This window comes from Bacillus rossius, chromosome 3, assembly GCF_032445375.1.
Source record: "Bacillus rossius redtenbacheri isolate Brsri chromosome 3, Brsri_v3, whole genome shotgun sequence".
Lineage (NCBI taxonomy): Eukaryota > Metazoa > Arthropoda > Insecta > Phasmatodea > Bacillidae > Bacillus > Bacillus rossius.
The window spans coordinates 74,501,838-74,521,529 of record NC_086332.1 but is presented as its reverse complement, the minus strand read 5'-3'; the positions used below and the strand labels follow the sequence as shown (position 1 = coordinate 74,521,529).

The 19,692-nt window shown below is 35.5% G+C and overlaps 2 protein-coding genes across 5 annotated transcripts in view; one reads left to right on the top strand and one right to left on the bottom strand.

The window, feature by feature from the left end:
- LOC134530904 (exosome complex component RRP40) lies at positions 1-18,005 on the bottom strand. The gene is made up of 2 exons (XM_063366203.1): positions 17,548-18,005; positions 1-764 (listed from the first exon to the last, which is right to left on the bottom strand). The coding sequence occupies exons 1-2, from the start codon at positions 17,800-17,802 to the stop codon at positions 315-317; spliced, it is 705 nt and encodes a 234-aa protein (XP_063222273.1). The 5' UTR covers positions 17,803-18,005; the 3' UTR covers positions 1-314.
- LOC134530902 (non-structural maintenance of chromosomes element 4 homolog A-like) overlaps positions 8,346-19,692 on the top strand; it is a 35,476-nt gene continuing 24,129 nt past the window's right edge. Inside the window, exon 1 of one of the 4 annotated variants that reach the window (XM_063366198.1) lies at positions 8,346-8,449. The gene's annotated coding sequence lies outside the window, so the exon portion shown is untranslated. Of the gene's footprint in view, positions 8,450-17,996; positions 18,230-19,692 lie in introns of those variants that run through there. The other 3 variants (XM_063366199.1, XM_063366200.1, XM_063366197.1) reach the window with 3 other exon arrangements.

Sequence of the window (19,692 nt, the reverse complement as noted above, 5' to 3'; positions counted from 1 at the left end):
TTTTTTTTTTATTCTTTTCCATTTAATATTTTTTTACTCTAAAAACTAAATGTTAAGACATCTAAATGTCATTCACTTATACCCAGTTTGATCTTTTTTACATAGTTCCATTTTATTTATTTTAAGACTTATACTGAGGTAAGAATCAGGAGAAATGCGAAAGGAAAGATGAGGTGGGTGTGATAAATCTAATTTCAGGTAAGACAAAATTAAACCTAGTAAAAATTTAATACAAGAATATTCTACTGACTCCTTTTAAAACATTATGGCCAGTGTTGGACAAAGATCACTCTCACTACGGAGCCACCACAAACCTACGTCCGCCACAAGGCATTCATGATGTCCTCGCACATGTACACGATCTCGTGGTTGCCCATGTGTTCCGCTGCCAGCACCGCGTTGCAGATGGCTATCGTCTCTTTCACGGTCTTTGCTTTCACCCACACCTTGCCGTTCACACCCACAGCTATCTCGTGGGGCAGCTCCCTGCCCAGGATCTTCAGCAAGGGGCAGCTGGGACGCAGGATCTTGCGCACCAGGTTGATGCTGCAGCCGAAGGCGAAGCCCTCGGGGGACAGCGTGCCGAGTCTGCCCGCCTTGCCGTACGAGTCGACGCACACCAGCTCGGGCTCCATGTCGCGGCTGGCGGTGACGAGGCGGGCAAACACCAGGTCCCCGACGTTCACGTCGGGCCGCAGCTTCTTGGTGGCCCCCTCGAAGGCGAGGTACGACAGCGAGGCCAGGTCACTCGCTCCGATGTCCACCTGGAGAATACAAGTAGCTGCCTCAATGGGTGAAACAACGTTACTTACTACCTGCTTATTTCAAGTGATACATCTCCAAATACATTTATGTAATATACCTACACCTAATCATTTTAAGGATAACCTAACATTTCCCAAGGATTTGGAAAATTTACCCTAATTTGCTCTAATTTAGCGTGATATTCTGTAATGGATATATCCGACTGTACAGATAGATACTTAATGTGAGTTTACGTGGTTTGTTTCCACATAATTCACTAAGGCTTGTAGCATTGCACAGTGAGAATTGTGATATACGTATATATTTTTTTGGTGTCATAAGAATATTAAGAATCACTTTGATATGAAAGATAGTAATTATTTAACATGTAGATAAGGATAGTTCAGAGCTGTTAAGAATTGTTATTAATTACTTTGGTTAAATTTCATGGAAAGCCTTAAAACCTACTTATTTCCTTGAGATACTTAATTATTAATTTGAGGGTTAGCTCCAGAATAATTAATTTTGATATTTGATAATTAATGTCAGTAATTGTTTTGTTTAAAGCAGTATAGATTATAATTTTACAGGACATCATTTTTAAACAAAAGTTTTTAATATGGTATGAATTTCAACTTTGTTTACTAAAATGTTGAACATTGTATTGGAATTTTTTGGGTAATTTTATATTCTATTGGATATTGCTAGTGTAATATTTTGAGAATAGTCTGGAAGGTACAGAAGGAAGAGCGGACAGGCGCGACACTCTGGCGCCAGAAAGTTATTTTTCACTTTGTAAATGCGTGTTTGGGATTTACGTGTCACGTTGTACGCACAGCTGTAGCGACCGTCTGGAAGGGTCTCTGGAGGCTACCACTAGCCAGCCAATCAGGGCGAGCCCTGGCGTCAAGAGATGTGCCCGTACAAATTTCCTTATATGGTCATGTTTTGGAATTATGTGCGCTGATTGGTCAGTTGGCCCACGGGGTTGCCTCCCTTGTTTTCACCTTTACAAGGGAAGGTAATCTCGTCGACCAAGTCACTTCTTGCTCGATCGTCGCCGAACTCTGTCGCGTCGTCGGCAAGTCGCAAGACAAATGGAGAATTACTAAGAGATAATTTAACGCCTAGGGACTGGGGCCAGGCCGTAATTTTTCAACCTAAGTTCATTTTTTTCGGACAAATTAACTAGAAATTTAGGCCCTAGGCGTCGGCATCGGCCCGACTTTGTGTGATTTTGGTACGCGATCGACGGTACCTTGAGTTATGTAACTAACCAAGGGACATTACTAAGTTTTTTTTTTTTTTTTGGCGAGTGACAAGACTCCTCGACCATCAACGGCAAGATGTATGGTGCTGTGGTATGTATTTGGACCTCATCCTATCAAAATTCAAAGACATCGTTAAATTTTGTATAAGAAAAGACAAAAACTGTGCAAGTAACGAAGTTTTTTCTAACAAAATTCATTTGTAAAATTGTGTACTGAGGCCATGTAACAATTAGAAAAAACATTTTTTTTTTTAAAGAAATAAACAAAGATAATTTAATAAACTCTTTTATTTCCAAATAACGCAGAACCTCAGGAACATTGTTTTGTTTTGTTACGTTTCTCTGTGTGCTTAGCCGGGCAAAAACATACAACGTAACAGGCTTGGTTAGGTTGGATTAGCTAAGCTTAAGCAGAGTTCATAGCCTATCCAAAAAAAAATTAAAAACTGTTCTCCATACGGATATTTGTGTCTATAGCTGCGAACCACAAAAAAAAAAGTTGATCAATTTAATGAGAAAGTTGGGCTACATTTAAGAAAACCTGGATTTTGATTTTCAAGCTGAAAAAACACTACTAGTCCTAAGAAGGATGATTTTGATATTGCATGGAAGTTATACTGAGTTTTCTGAAAGGAGCGAGAGGTACATATATATAAACTTCAGAAGTGAGAAACTAATGTGAATGAGGCTATCCTAATACCAACTGCTGCATAAGTGTATCTACCACCACAAACGCATACTTGTACAGTAATGTTTATTTATTAAATTATTACAGCTACATGTACCAATGTTTGTACAAAAATCTAAATTGTTAGAAAAAAAGTTTTTTTTTTGCAAGAGATGAACTTCTACAGCTTCTGAAAACTGACAATAACTGAATCATTTTACTGCAAGTGTAACTACAACTTCTGCACCACAGAGCTAAACTTTATATCCGCTCAGGATTGTGTAAATGGTGCAGAAGTTGTGGGAATTACAAATATGAATTCCAGGTTTGGTAATGCATTCTTCCTTAGTTCATGAATAGCGAAATTATTTGATTCACAGAAAATTAAGTTTAATTTAAGGTATAATGTGAGATGACATTTACAAGTTTTATGGAAACCCAAAGCAAGGAGAAAATGTTACACTTACAAGAAAAAATTTTAGTTCTATTTACAGCATTGAAAAATAAATATCAAACATTATTTTAGTTAAATTAATTTTATGATATTGTCAATGTGTGTTAGCTGTTTTAAAAATCACATTTTTTTTAAAATTATATTTAAATTTAACATTAAAAAAAATGTTTTGTTACTAAATACTTTTTTGTATCGGAATAAATCCTAATGTATTTAAATACAGAGGACAATAATTTATTCAATTAAAGGATACTATTTAGAAAATTATTTTATTTACGGGGACAGTTTCAATTTCTTATAAGTTAGAGCTACATGCTTGCATTGATGTTCCTTGCTAGCCTAGATTTTCAGTGGTTCCCTGAGATTGAGGTAAATAAGAAAATCAAGGTTAGCAGTAGTTTTCTGTGATTTACTCATGAGACTGAGATTCACCCAAGAGGGCTAGATGCAGGGTAAGGACAAAGACCGGGTAAACATTTGCACACCTTTCCCTCACACCCCTCTGTAAGACCATGCCAGCTGACATCACGCGGCGACAGAACCTCCAGGATAGTGCAAACAAAATACTGTAATACTGTCAGTCTATGGCTGCAAGCTTTGTGGTTCTGTTAACTATATGTGTTTATTAGTTTTGCTGTAAGTGTCTGATTATAAATTCTCCTATTCTGTTAAGATGTTAAAATTGGTTCAAATTTTATTGTTTCAATTTCAAATCATGTTCTTGCATCCACTTCTATCAATCATTAGCATGTGCTAACTGACTTTTGAAGTTATACTAATAGTTGCACATAATCATTATGTATGTTTTTACCTACAACAGTATAATTTTGTATAGCAAATTACCACTAAAATCCTTATACTTCCAAAGTCACTATAATGGTGGCTATATTATCTTAAGATAAAATACACTTATGAATGGCCTGCGAAATAACAACTGTATTTTCTAATATGTTAACCAAAAAAAAATCAATATTTTAATGTTTTTGTTACATATATACATGCCCAAATGCAATGCTATTAAACCGTTTCTAAGTTGTCTTGGTTTCTGCATGTCACTAGTTACAATTTACACAAACAAATCATTTATGGTCTACATTTTTTATTATTTTAAAGAAATCACTAACAAAAGTGAAATTTTACCCAAATATTACCCTGCCATGAGTGTTTAATAATTTAATCTATACCACTCCTGCTTTCTGATGACACAGCTGACGACAGTGTAAATGATCTACAAAAGTGTATTCAGGCCTGAAATTGGAGAGAGCTGACAATACCACAGCAGTAATAGACTCACAAGTAAGAGATATATCACAGTATTACAATATTAAGTTTTTAAATTAAATCATTTTCCAGGAAGAAGCAGTACTTTTCTTGTCTGCTGTGACATCATGGCTGTATTGATTTAAAAGTGTGCATTTTTAATTATTTATTTTTGTTTATAAAAATAATAAACCTTTTTTTAGCTTACCCTACTGTCAATCAAACAAATGCATTTAACTGAATTTCTTACAAAATCAAACTGTAAGAATTAGTTTGTCTAAACTAAATGTTCCACATAGGTAATCAGAGTAAAACAATGAGAATGCTAACTCTAAATAAAATAATTATTTATTTTTGGAATAAATAAAATCAATATCCATAATTTTTACACTTTCAAAAAACATTGTAACTTTATTTTTAATGAACATACAAAGTTATTGCTGGATGTTCTCATATTTTAATGCATGCACATATATTTTGTGTTCACAGTAAACACAGACACGCATGCAAAATAGAACTCATTTGAATAATGTTTGTTTTAATATGTCAACAGTATTCTCCATTATAGTGTGACAACAAGGAAAAGAACCTGCGCAGATCTCACTGCCAGCAGACGGTCACATGATGAGCGCGTCAGGAAATGGAGGGGGTTAGTAATGGAGCCGCTGTCTGGCTGATAACAGCTTTGCGCTCGGCTGTCTCGCAGTCCATATTACACGAACCAACTACGTAATGGCTTCTACGTCGGGATTTAAATCACGTATTAAATCTGGCACGCAAGTGTGGGGACAAGCTCGTGAGATTGTTTACAATGTTGCAACACATCTCAGTAAACAAAAACAGAAGTTGTATAAATTGACGTACAATGTCGCTGAAACAACAAGTGCTGCAACAGGTGTTTCAGTATCAACAGTTAGACGAATTCTAGCAGAAGGTAAGGTGAAATTAAGAGCAAAACCAGTTTAGCTTTTTCGACACCGACGGGTAAGAAAACAGAGCATAGGAAAATAATCGAAGTAGACGATTTTACATGTGGTGCCACGCTGAGAAAAATTCACGAGTTTCATTCAGTAAGGAAATCAGTTCCGACATTAAATAAGTTGACTAAGGCTTTGCAAGAAGACAACGTTTTGAACTGTAGCAGGGAATACTCGCGAAAGTTGTTGAATTGGTTAGGGATTCGCTGTAAAAAGTGTCAATCGAAGAGAAAAATTTTCATTGAAAAGCCAGAAATAGCTGCTTGGAGAGGGCGCTATCTTGAACAAATACGTGAGTTACGTGAGGCTGGCAGAACCGTAGTTTATGTTGACGAAACTTATGTTCATGCTACACACAGTGTAAGTTCTTGTTGGCAGTCAGATACGGAAATAGGCGTCACAGAATCCATTGGGAAAGGTCCAAGATTAATTATTGTTCATGCGGGTGGAGAAGAAGGCTTTGTTCCGAATGCTTTACTTATTTTTAAGTCAAAACAAAAAACTGGAGACTACCACGACGATATGAATTTTAAAAACTTTTCAATGTGGGTGAAAAGTAAATTACTGCCAAATTTACCTGAAAAATGTGTTGTTGTTCTGGACAACGCCAGTTATCATAATGCACAGCTAAACAAAAAACCTACAGCAGCATCCTTAAAACAAGACATCCAAAACTGGCTAGCAAAAAAACAATATTTCATTCTCTTTAACAATGACCAAAGTGAGTCTTCTGCTTTTAGTAAAAGGTGTGCCAGTAAAGAAACAATTTAAAATAGATGCGTTAATCACGGAGTGATGCCATGATGTCATTCGCCTGCCTCCATACCATGCTGATTTGAATCCGATTGAGCTGGTATAGGCAGACATCAAAAACAAAATTCGGGAAGGAATCTCTTCATCGCTAGATGATAAAAGAAAATTGTGTGAGGAATTGTTGAGCAGCTATTCTGTGGACAAATGGAAAGAGTGTTGCAAGCATGTGAAAAATATTGAAGTGGACTATGTTAACAGTGACAGGAGAATTGACATTGAAATTGATCAAATAATAATAAATGTCGGATGTTCAAGTGACACGGACACTGCAAGCGATACAGACAGTGAGGAAAGCAGTCTTTGTGATTCGGAATAGGTGAGTATGTTAATTGTGGGCTAGCTTTTTTTCCTTGTCTACGAAATGGTTATTTTCTATGCCTGTTTCAACGTTTTGAAGCAGTACTTACATTTAAAATGGATTCTAAACCACTTCGGTATAATCTTTGCACAAATATAATTTTTAACTTCCTACGCAATAAATTAGACTCAGTGAATCTAAGTTTTTTTAGCCATGCATTTGAATGAGCCTTTAAATTTTTATATAGGATATATATAAAAAGTTTTAAATGTCTGTGATTTAAACGAGTCGATACATGAATCTTCAATCAAAAAACCATCATAAAATTAAACATCAAAATGGGAAAAACAATAACAACAATGCTATGCCGTGAGGGACGTAGACTTTAATCTGGAAAACTAATTTAAAAATTCTGAGGCGCAATTAAGCCGCCATTGGTGTTTGTTTAAGACGGGCTCAGGCGTGACATGTTGGTTTGCCACCTCTCCGTTCTAACCATGGCAGGGGAAGTCTGTGGATGCGCAGAGGAAAATCTGAGAACGCTCTTTTGTTCGTTGTTGCATTATAGCTATTGTACGCATGGTGGGCTGAATTGAATGCTGTGTGACATTAAGCAATGTAGAGTTCCAAACTAGTTCTAATTTCCCCTACCATTCTCCACCCAAAGGGACAGATGAGCACTAATGTTATCATTCTAACATCACCGCTTTTCCGTGAATAAAATAATAACATTTTTAAAATGGTTTACCGATAACTAAAGATATTCCTCTATTTACCCTGAAAAAAAGCATTTCTATATTCCCTCTGGTTTCTGAGAAATTACAGTTTGTAAGTTAGAGTAGGTAGCCTGTACAGTGTTGCAGCTGCCGCCATGAGCTTCTCTACAAATAAAAAATTTAAATTTTTGTATTTGGTTTTTGTTACAGTAAATAAAAATTAAAAAGTATAATCTGTGTTACATCTACGGCTACAGATCGCCTGGATACGTGAGTCCCTACTGTGCATCCAAACCCAAGCATCAATCAACCCTTGACAGGGATAGTTTTTAGCAGTAGGCCTATGGAGACATGGAACGCTGACCTGATATGTGCGATAGCATGTAACCTGACGTAAAAAAGGAATTGTCATTACATGTATCAAATGTAATAAATAATTCCTTTTTACGTCAGGTTCTATTGCACGTAACAAGACGGTGCTCAGTGCTTATATACTACTATAGTAGCTGGTATGATATCCCAGTCAAGGGTTTACACTTGGGTTTGGATGCACAGTAGGGATTCAAATAGCAGGACGGCCGGCGGCTGTACATGAAAGACTTGTTATACATACTTTTTTATTTTTATTTATCTTCCACTGTCTCACAAAACCCAAATATAAAATATACACTGTCTTATACGCAAAGAACCACAGGAACAACTGGGTGATTCTACAAATATGGGAATATTCATGTCTTAAAGTAATTTAAGCCTCCATTACACAATGTTATAATATTGGTTTTCCCCCACAGTTAGGTTTTAGTTTATACTGACTTTTTCAAAAATTTAATTCTCCAAAATATATTTATTTATTAAAAAAATAATAATTTAAATTCCTAAAATGTCATTCACATGTCCTGTCCCATTCACGTAATTTTCACTTTCTCATAGATTTCTACTGGAAATTATCTGTTTTCTGTTAATATTATTATTTATTTTCATTTAAAATGATGCTATAAAGAAAATATTAACTAAACAAACTATGAAAGGGCAAAAAAACTATTTTAAAATTAATATAGTGATTGTCCTAGGGATTTTTGGTCATTAACATGTCTGAAAAGAAGATTTTTTTTACTAAGAAAGGAAATTTGTTATGTCTGGTTACACTGCCTGAAAACCAACATGGATGTCTCTTCTTAACTAGCGCAAGTTGTTGCTGACTGTATTTCAAGAACTGTGTGTTTAACTACCAACTTTAATCCATTTTGAAGGTGAGAGCTTTTATTTACTATCATTAACATGGTTTATTTTAATAGCTAAATATGAAATATAACTGATTTTGGATAATACTTCTGGGTAAACCTTCCAGTTGAAGGCATTTGGCCAAATTTTTACATAGTTGCCTTATAAACTGGCTTGTGTAGAAGCATTAAACAGCCATTTTGTCATTCACATGGCTGGTTTGCTATGTCATCCACATGCCTCAAATTTGGGCATGTGAATGACTTATAAGCTATGCGAATGACATTTTCACAAATGTAGCCTACTATTATGTACTATAGAGTGTAAAAATGGCTTTGTGTGTGTGTGCATGTGTTGGTGAGTCAAGGATGTAATGCCTTAATTCAGTTTTATATCAATTTTAAGATTTTATGTGTACAGTGTATATAAAATTAAAAGTGAACAGTATTTTAATTTACAAATAATGAGTAAACCTTCCTCTTATGACAATTGATTACAAATGCCATTTGATTTACCTGTGCAAATAAAAATAATTTTGTTCATTGTTAATCATAAAAAAAAATTTGTAATCAATTCTTACTTGTCCTATCACTCATGTACTCTATATTGGATGCAATACACTAAACTAAAAAAATTTTCAGGACGTGGAAAACATGCCTAAAAAAAAGCTCACAGAAAATGAAAGAAAAAAAGAAGAAAGAAGAAAATTGAAAGAAAGGGAGAGAAGAAAGAAGTTGAGTGAAGATCCACAATAAATGAGCAACATAAATTAAAAGAGAAGCAGGGGTACATAAAAAACAAAGAAAAAGGTGTCGGTAACTTAGTAAAGGACATGTCTCATAGACAGCTGAGGAACAAATGCAAAAACTGGAAAAGAAACAGCTGCATACAGAAAGAAAAAGCAAGGTTTGCAAGATTCACCTCCAGAAAGTGATTTAGACACTGTCTCTCACCATTCAAGGGAAGAAAGTTTGCAGATAGATCGTGAAGTGCCACAAAATATTGAACTTGGCAGCAGCACCAGATGTTCTGAAACAATACTTTTGTTAACTACACCCAAGTGCATGATCAAACCACCTATTCCAGCATCATCAACCAAATTCAAATGCCTGAAAAATCAAAAATTGATAAACTCTGTAGTGAAGTACTGCGAAGACCCTAAGTGTTAAACTAAATTTAAAATTTGTGAAAGTGTAAAAAACTTATGCTAAATTTCAAAGTAATCCTAGCAAGAGTTTGTTTCAGAGTATAATTAAAACATTTTATATTAATCAATCAAATTGCATTTAATTTTGTATTTGCTGTATATCTGATCATTCACATGCTCATGAATGTCATTAACATGCCCACATGTCATTTACATGGTTGTGAAAGTATACAAAAATGAAAACAAAAACATATAAAAATATTTAAGCTTTGCTGATACCATGCCATAATTATGTACCTCTTAAAGTATTAAAATTATTTTTTTGGAAATTTTAAAACGTATTTGACATTTTGATTTTTAGGTATACAGAAATATCCTATAATTGTAGAATCACACAACTATGCAATCAATGTACAGGTTTTGTAATGTCGCCTACAAACAGTAATTTCCCAGAAACCAGTAGGAATTTATAAACTGTTTTCAAAGTAAATACAGCAATGTCTGTACTACTGAAAAACACTATTTTCTAATTTTATTTAAGTAAAATCCAAGATGTTAGAATTTTACTGTAATTTTCCTGCAATACCCTCATTCTGTGTTAAATATGCTGAAAACCATGTAAGTCCAATTGTATACCATACTAGCTGCATATAATTTTTAAAGAAAAAATATTTTTTATATGGCTTTATTCCTTGATGAGGGCAAAATACACAAGCTTCAGTGACCAGTAATATTCTTACAAGGGGCTTTAATGTAAAGAAAAAAAAAATCTGAAAAATTATTTTACGAACACTAGAGACATTCCTAGATTAACCCTGAAAACAGAGTTTCTATATTCCTTCTGATTTCTGATAAATCACCATTAACAGGTATCATTACAATATCTGTACACATTAAAGCGGCCACCGCCATTGTTTGCTTACCCTCATGGGTCAGTGTGTGTATGATTTGAGTTAATTTATGAAGATGGTCAATTACATTAGGTTAGCAACATAAAAAAAAAATAATTTGAAATCATGTAGATGGTTTTTTAGGTCAGGATAGTTACATCTTAAACTGGTAATTCCTAAGTAACCATTAAAAATATTTTACAGGATTTTTAATGAAGCTAAACTAACCCAACCAAAAGTCTACATTGGTTTGAAGTATTTTTAATGTAGCTGACGTGACCTAATGTAACTCACCATTCTCACGATTTTAAATACAAATGTCAGAAAACAATGATTCTGTAATGTAATTAGTTATTTACAAAAAAACCATTAAAATTTTCCTTATTTGCAATAAAGTCACATTAACTCCTTTGATTATGAAAACAATATCTCTGCTTACTAAATTTCTCCACAACAAACACACAGACCCACACGGAAAAGAAAAAAATGGCAGCGGCGGCGTCAATGCACATGCATTGTAATGTTAGTTATAAACTGTGATTTCTCAGAAACCAGTAGGTATTCAGAATCTTTTAGAATCCCTGTTTTCAGATTAAATACAGGTATGTCTCTAGTGTTCAAAAAAGGATATTCACAATGTTATTTCTTCTTTACACAAAAGACCAGTAAAATTCTCGCAGCATGGCTTTATCGTAATTAAAATAACAAAATCCGGAAAATAATTTTTCTTAACGCTATAAAGACTTTCCTCCATTTACCCTGAAAACAATGATTCTAATTCCGACTGGTTTCTGTGAAATCACTGATTAAAGGTTACGTTACAATACCTGTGCATTGACACGGTTGTAGCCATTTTTTGCTTTCGCTTGTGGGTCAGTGTATGTATATTTGGATAACTTAAGTCAAATATTGAGAATGGTCATTAGATTAGGTTAGCTAGATTATAAATACTTTAAAACATTGTGGATGGTTAGTTAAATTATTGCTACATTAAATATATGGTAAAATATTTTTAATGGTTGCTTAAGATGTAGCTATCTGTCCTGACCTAACCAACCGTTCACACGATTTCACAGTATTTTTAAGGTAGCTATACTAACCTAATCAACTGTCCACACTATTTAAAAATATTTTTAATGTTGCTTGATTATTCTCTAATTTCACAGACACTTAAGTCTATGAAAGACAACATGGATATTTTGCATGAGTGTTTTATCCTGAAATAGGTGCTATTGAAATTGCTTGTGCTAGTGGTGAACTTTGGAACTATTTGGGCCTCGAAACAAACTTAGTTGCTATGCTACATTACAAGCAAGCATTAAAAATATTTTACAGTATTTTTACTGTGGCTGTACTAACCTAACTAATCATCCACGATATTTTTAAGTATTTTTAACGGAGCTAATTTAATCTAAACGACCACTCTCACAATGTAAACAATTTGTAATATTTATATTGAAAATGCATAAAAGCTGCTGCGGAACGGAATGTTCTGAATGTTAGGTTTACCAATCCTATGATTCTCCTTGTATCACAAAGTTAAAATAAATGGCTTTGGCTGCATCAATGCATAGGTACGTATTATAATGTAAGAGAAAAAGAGATTAATGGTGGTTTCACAGGTACTAGTAGGAATATAAAGATTGTTTTCAGGGACCTTCCCAACATTTGCCTCGGATATCAGAGGATTATGGAAAACCACTTTACACTGATTTTATTGGTATTTATAATTCTACTGTATAAGTATTACACTTGTTATGGTAGGAAATTCCTACCTAACGAGAATTCCCCAAAAGGCAGGACAACTGCAATACACGGGAGTCCAAGAGGTCGCATAACTCCTAGACCCCAGGAAACCCGAGGCTCGCAGGCGACAGAGCAGAGCGCAGTGAGCGCTGATTGGCTCTAGATGATGTCACTTCAAGTCTGTGCTGATTGGCACTTGATGATGTCACTCTGGGTTCGCCTGGTATAAATACGGGTTTGTTAACAAGCAGCAAGCAGAAGGTGCCTGGCTGCCAGCCAGAGGCTTCGGCTTACCACATCGCTCCGAAGAAGACAACAGATCGTCACGCTGCCGCCATCGCCCACGACGCCACTTCGCTACACCACAACGCTGCCGACTTAAAAAAATCTGCAACCGAGGCAGAAGGGAATCGCTGCTCCGCCACGAGAGACACGCCACGAGAGACAGTCACCCTGCATCCAGAGGCATCAACCGGACTCTGCCTGCGGAGGCCGCGCCGTCACCTCCGGAGTCTATCACCTCCATCCGCAGCCGAGGTGGGACTTAGCCGAATTCCAACAAAGCCGAAAGTGGAACTTTAACTTTTCACTCTGGATCAGGACTTAGCCGCAGACGACATACCGCGAAGAAACGGACTTAACCTCAGACGCCACGACTCGCCACCAATACTGGCCAGGAGCGAGTAGGAACTCGCTCGGCAAGTAATTTTGAGAAAAGCTGCTAATAAAATTTGAAGTCCTCAGGGGTGGGCGAATACCCCCTGAAGGAAAATAGTGAAGGGAGCAGACTTTTGATTAGGGACACTCGCTCAGCGAGTGGCGAAGGAGCGAGTCGGCGCAACAAGAGTGGAAGTCGACATCTACGTCATCCGGATACGCCTATGAGGGTTTAGAGGCAGTGTTGGCGAACTTACCCGGAATTGACTTTGTACCAAGAGTAGTAAATTGATAGAGACAGGACTGAGACGCCGGATAACCGGAACTATAAAGACGACGAGTTGGCCGCACCTCAATAGTGTGTAGGCGAAAGCGCCACTAGGGATCTGACTTAAATGTTTATTATATAAATGGAGGGCGGACTCAAACTCGTGGCGTAGGTATAAGTCTAAGTCAAGTGTATGTTCTGTATTGTGCATAAGAGAAAGCTCTGGTAATATAAAGTTAAGTCTAGTTTGCAATTTTGGAAGTATCAGTAAATTAATTCAAAGAAAACAGAATACAAAAATTACATTGTTTGTTGCCATAGCTAACATAATCTCTAAATGTCAGGGTTATTATTTGTTCTGCCTTGGTCAAATTAAAAGTGTGTAATTTGTGTTCACAGAGATCGTCCGCCATTTGCTGTTAACCTGTTTCAGCTATTGAAGCAAACTGCGACGTATCAGTACCAAGTTTGCATGTTTGTCGTGTGCTATATTATAACCAATAAAGGCAAGTAAATATGTAGTTGGGCGGTATTTGCGAAAAAAAATGTTAAAAATCCGAAAATACTTTCATTCTATGCTCTTTAACGGCGGAGGTAAGAAATTCCAAATACTTTAGGAGATATCGAATTTTTAAATTTCATCATATGTAGTTAGGCGGTATTTGCGAAAAAAAATGTTAAAAATCCGAAAATACCTTTTCATTAAAAGCATCGGAGATAGGAAATTCCAAATACTTTAAGAGATATCAAATTCTTTAATTTCATCACAATACCAGTGCATTCATGTGGCGTTCAGCATTGTTTCTTGTTGATGAGTATCTATTTTTGACGTGACGTCTAATAAATTGATGAACGCCGGCTGCACGCACGAAAAAGTGTCCCACTACGGAAGTGTTCTGTTTGCTCATTGTACGCATGCGTGGCTCTCTCTTCATGCTCATTGTACGCATGCGTGGCTCTCTCTTCATGCTCATTGTACGCATGCGTGGCATCTCTCTTCCACTCGATTGGAACAACCATCGATTTGACTTTTCAATCATATTTCCATCGTTTGAATTTTTAATATTAGGTATGTAATTTAACGATCGTCCATCGATTTTCAGCACAATCGGTACAGTTATTTAAAAGTAATGTTGAAAATTCAAATACGTTTTGAACCAACAATGGTGTTTTACAGTTAAACATAATAATTCAAATTACAACCGGGATCTTTTGCACAATGTTTTAAAAAATATTGTAACACATTATAAATACGTTTGGTGTATTTGGGATGCGTATTTGTTATAAAATCGTGTTAATATTATACCCCTACCGTGAACAAAGTTCTTATATATATATATATATATCATTTGAAACTACATTACCTTAGTATGGCCTCGTGGGCGTGTGGTTAGCGTACCTAACTCTTAATCTAAAGGTTGTCGGTTCGAAACCCGGCAGTTGTGAAATTTTTTATATACTTGTAAAAATACATATGGCGCATCCAACATTTCAAAAGTAATAAATATATTTGAATTAATGAATGCAAATAAAAGTAAATTTATTAATTCAATTGCACATTTCATTTCACTCCTTTGTATCCATACAAAATAGTGATAATTCAATAAAAATGATTCAATTTTATTCATAAAAGTATGCAGAGGTAGATTTTATCAAAGAATATAATATTTTTAATGCCTAAATGGTTTGGTTGCAAAAACCTATTCGGCTCAGTCTCAGGCCGAATATGATATTTCCTTTTCTTCTGGATCAATCATTTCATCAATGTTTTGTTATGACGTTGTCCACGTTAAACTATCGTCCGTAAACCGACTTTACAGACAAACAATTTTTTTTTTATTGGATAATGATGTCACGTGATTGTTCTTGATAGGCCAGAATTCAAATGAACCAATATGTAAGCCTGTGCGAATATCGGTTTTATAGTTCTAATCGAATTTGAATACGAATACCAAATTATTCTCGAATACGAATATTGAGTTCGAATAATTGGAATGAGATTTGAAATCCCATAAAACATGTTATATCACATCACATTACAATATTTACTGATACAGTGTATGTAGAATCAAAAAACTGATAGTACTTAAAATTTTAAGGTACTCCAATTTTATAATTAGTTCGTATAAAAAAAGTCTTGTCACATAACTACATATTAGCTAATTTAAATTTTTGTGGAGAAACACAAGCTGCTCTACATTTTCGGGGAGTAGACTCTCTCTTCTACACGTCACGATGTTGCCAGCTGTTGAGAAAAGTCTCTCACTGCACACTTGTGTGGCAGGTATAGGCAAGTACCACAGCTATGTTTCGGAAACAAGTGCGCCCCTTCTCTGACCAGAAACTGAAAGGATTTTCATTCTTTGGGATTAAGGGTGCTGCCAGATATTCGTTTACTTCTCCTTGGATAGTTTCTTCGTAGCTTGCAAGCGTAGACTGAGCTGCTGTTGAAGGTTTCACGTAGGCCCACAGAGATGACTTCTTAATTGGCATTTCACTTGTAGCCTCACTTGTCTCAGTTATAGTTTCAGCTACTGTGTTCAGCTTACACAGCTTACATACCTCCCTGCACAAATTTTCAACCCATATTTTTTTTTTAATTTTTTATCCTCAATTAGTGAATCTTTGAACCGTGGATCTACCATCATAGAAAACACATTTACTTCACAATCTTGGTACACCATGTAACGGGATCGCAGGCTAAGTAAGTTCTTGGCAAGAGTTTTTTTTTTGATGTGCGGGACAGGATAATTGCCTGAGCTGTCACTACGCGAGGAATTTGGTAAGGTTGGGAAGGGTATGAAGAGATTGGGGGAGGGGGGGTTTGCCGTCTGCATCCGGTCGTTTACTGTGTATTATCCTATTGAAAAACATTGACATAGCATGTTAGGCTTTTGGAGTCTTTGCTGTGAGTATGCGGCCAGATGTTTTCCACATGGTCTGTACAATTTTCTTTCTGTTCGCCATCACGTTCGGAATGAAATTACCGTGCCGACAAACCATGTTTCACCCTCTAATCTGAAAACTGTCACCTATAACGTCCCGGTTGTGTGGATTTTACAGACACGTATTTGTCTTTATCAGTATGCTGACAGTTCATATCTATTTTAAACGACCTGACGACATTCTTCTACATAAAATACTTTAGTTATCGCTCCGAATTACTGTGTTCAAACGGGCTTTACGTGGCCAGATGTAGTGGAATAACTCCACATACATAACTCTAAAACATTACGAAAATCCCTCGGAACTTTTGCCCCCGCCCAACCAGAGAAACCTCCGTGATCCCGAAATGTTTCCCGGTTTCAGTGATCCCGCTCAGCCTTTTTCGTAAATGACTGAATATTCGTTTTTTCGAAGTGTTAGTATTCGAAATCGAATCGAATACGAATAATAAACTATTCGTTTTGATATTCGAAAATTCAAATATTCCCACAGGCCTACCAATATGTGATTATTTAGTTCATTTATTGTTTAAAACTGTGTTTAATTACCGCCTCCAACTTAGGTGAGTTTTTAACGTTTCTAATTTTAAAGTGTTATTTGTTATTATTGCGCAAGTAATAAGAAACAAAAAATTTTTACGTGAGTTGTTACTGTTCATTCTTTGTCCCGGTTTGTTAGGTCAGGTCAGTTACATTATAAATACTTTAAAACTAAAGAACCATTGAAATTAATTCATATTATTTTTAATGTACGGTTAGTTTCAAAGTATTTATAATGTAACTGACCTGACCTAATCAATCATTTTCATTAATTAGACATTCAAAAACACATGGCAATAAAAAAAATTGTGACGGTCGAATGATTACACAGGTCTTGTATAGCAAAATAAGAACGGTGATATCTCCTAAAGTATTTGGAATTTCTTATCACCGCCGCCTTTAATGAAAAGAGTAAGTTGAAGAGCATATAATAAAGGTATTTTCGGATTTTTAACTTTTTTTTTTCGCAAATACCGCTGAACTACATATGATGAAATTTAAAAATTCTATATCTCCTAAAGAATTTGGAATTTCTTACCTCCGCCGCTTTTAATGAAAAGAGGAAGTTGAAGAGCATATAATAAAGGTATTTTCGGATTTTTAACATTTTTTTTCGCAAATACCGCTTAACTACATATTTACCTAAAACTGTTTACACAAAACTGTTTAAGTTTCTTCGCAAGATTAAAACCCACCCTATCTCCCTTGACAACTCTGTTCGAGTCGCTGCAGGAGATAACACATTAGCTAGCAATTGATTGCGTAAAGCATGATTCGAAAGTCAAAACAAGACTACGATAACGACAAATATCTTAATTTGTGCATTCCCAGGACCACACAGCTAGCGTGAGTCACAGGGCTTGGGCCTGAGTAACAAGAACCCATCATCATTATAATTTCCATCAGTATCGTTTAATATCTGTATGATACACACCTTAAACACTTCCCCGCCCTTGTTAGTGACCACACCAACGACAGTCTCGCCACGTGTTGGTACGTAGCGCTTTTTGTGGCTGTCTACCCAATACACCAGCTGCTTATTCTTCAGGACGCCGCTGGTCGTTACAATAACGTCGTCCACGCTAAACCTGAGGCCAGGACCAAGAATTGCACGCGCTTTTTCGTCGTCCGAAGATATCCCTTGCACTTTGTCCCCTGGCAAAACGACATCGCCAACGTTGACTTCCATTTCGCGCGTAAGATTAAGAATTTACAATAGTATTACGCTTTTTATAGTACTTTTATTGACATTATGTTAAAGAATTTCTACATTGTTTTAAACTCAGTTACTCATTACACTATTTAACAACCCCACGTGCTCCACAACCAAAACATTACAAATATAAAAAAACAATAACAATTGCGCAAAGGTAACATCCGGTCATGTTATGTAGTCATAGACTAGTGATGAAATAGAAGGACTTGAAATAGCATTGGAAGAATGGACGGTTCATAGAACTATTTCTTGTATTTCTTCCTTCTCATGGCTGTAAAGATCCTCGTGAAGTCTAGGATTCACACGTCCATTCCGATTCCGACGCCCGAAAAGTTTCTTGAGTTCAAATTTCAAAGAAGTTCGCCGCTCGGTCTTGTAACTTTTGTGATACCATTATAGGGTAAAAACATGCGGAATATTAATCATAGACTTTAGTGAAGGAGAAATTAGAGAATTGTCCAGCTACATTAAAAATACTTCAAATAGTGTGAATGGTTGTTAGGTTAGATAAGCAACAATAAAAATACTGCAAAACGGGGGAATGTTTTGTTAGGTTAAGTTAGATTCTATAAAATAATAAGTGCAGTTAGTTACCTTAAGTTAGCTACATATTAAATTGGTAATATTTAACCAACAATGGTAATACCTAACCGAACATGAAAATTATTGTACAGTATTTTTATAATGTAGCTTATTTAACATAACCAGCTGTCCACTATTTTAAATTGGGTAATTGTTCTATATCATGTACCCAAGTTAATCCTGATGGCATGATCCTGTGGTACATGATGCTTGCTGTTTTAATTTAGTACGTCGAAAGATCCTGTTAATAAGCCAAGTTACTTAAACATTTGAATACAGTAAAATAACAACTTACGCAAAATTATTTATCCTACATTGTAATATTTCAGTCTGTGTCCATTGTCTCCCATTTATGAATTCAAATTATTGCGAAACTTTTCAAATTATATCAATCTGCTAGCCTACTCAGTGCTAGTAGCAAATGATTCATTATTTTTGTTAATTATGCTGGAGATGTTACACAATGCACTTAATTCTTAACAATAATAGGTTCTTGACCTATGTACTATTCAGTCCTTTAAACTAATAAAAACACACTACAAAGCGGACGTCATGTGTGCTGATAGGCGAAGGGCTGAGCATAGATGGAGGCGAAATACATCACCACCTTTATTTCCAGTTACATGGGCAAAAACATATGTCTATATTTACCCAGCCATTGTGAATTACAGCAGTGTACACAAAAAGAATATATAATTTAATAAATGGGAGTAGAAGAAAAAGAAATACCAAATATGCACCTGTTACTGAGGCAGTACAATGTCATGTGCATATATTAGTGTTGTTCAGAATCAATATTTGACTCACCTTGAATTCAGTAAAATATTTCAATAATTTTGAAATATTATAAAAAAAATCATGGTAATAACTTCCTGAAACACCAAAATAATCTTCATTAAAATTAGTGTACCAATCCTTTGCTAATTAATTGGAGTCATAGCTCGAAGCTGTGATTCAACCCATGACCTTCACCAAATGAGCGTGATGCCTTAGCGGTCATGGCCACAAAAGACATGTGCTTATCCTTCTCTTGTCAATTACTGTGCTGTCAAGTCTTTTGGATTTTCAGTTATTACCAATTTAGACATCGAGAAAAACTTGATAACTTATCTTAAATGTGTATATCAGCATTTTTGAACGAAAAATATCACTAGCATTGTAGCTCATGTTGCACTTGTGAAAATAAGGTAAACCTTAACATAAATATAAATTCAGAAACTTATTTGAGCTTTTTATGTATAAGTACTAAATGGTTTTTAAATAATTTGATTAAGTAATTGA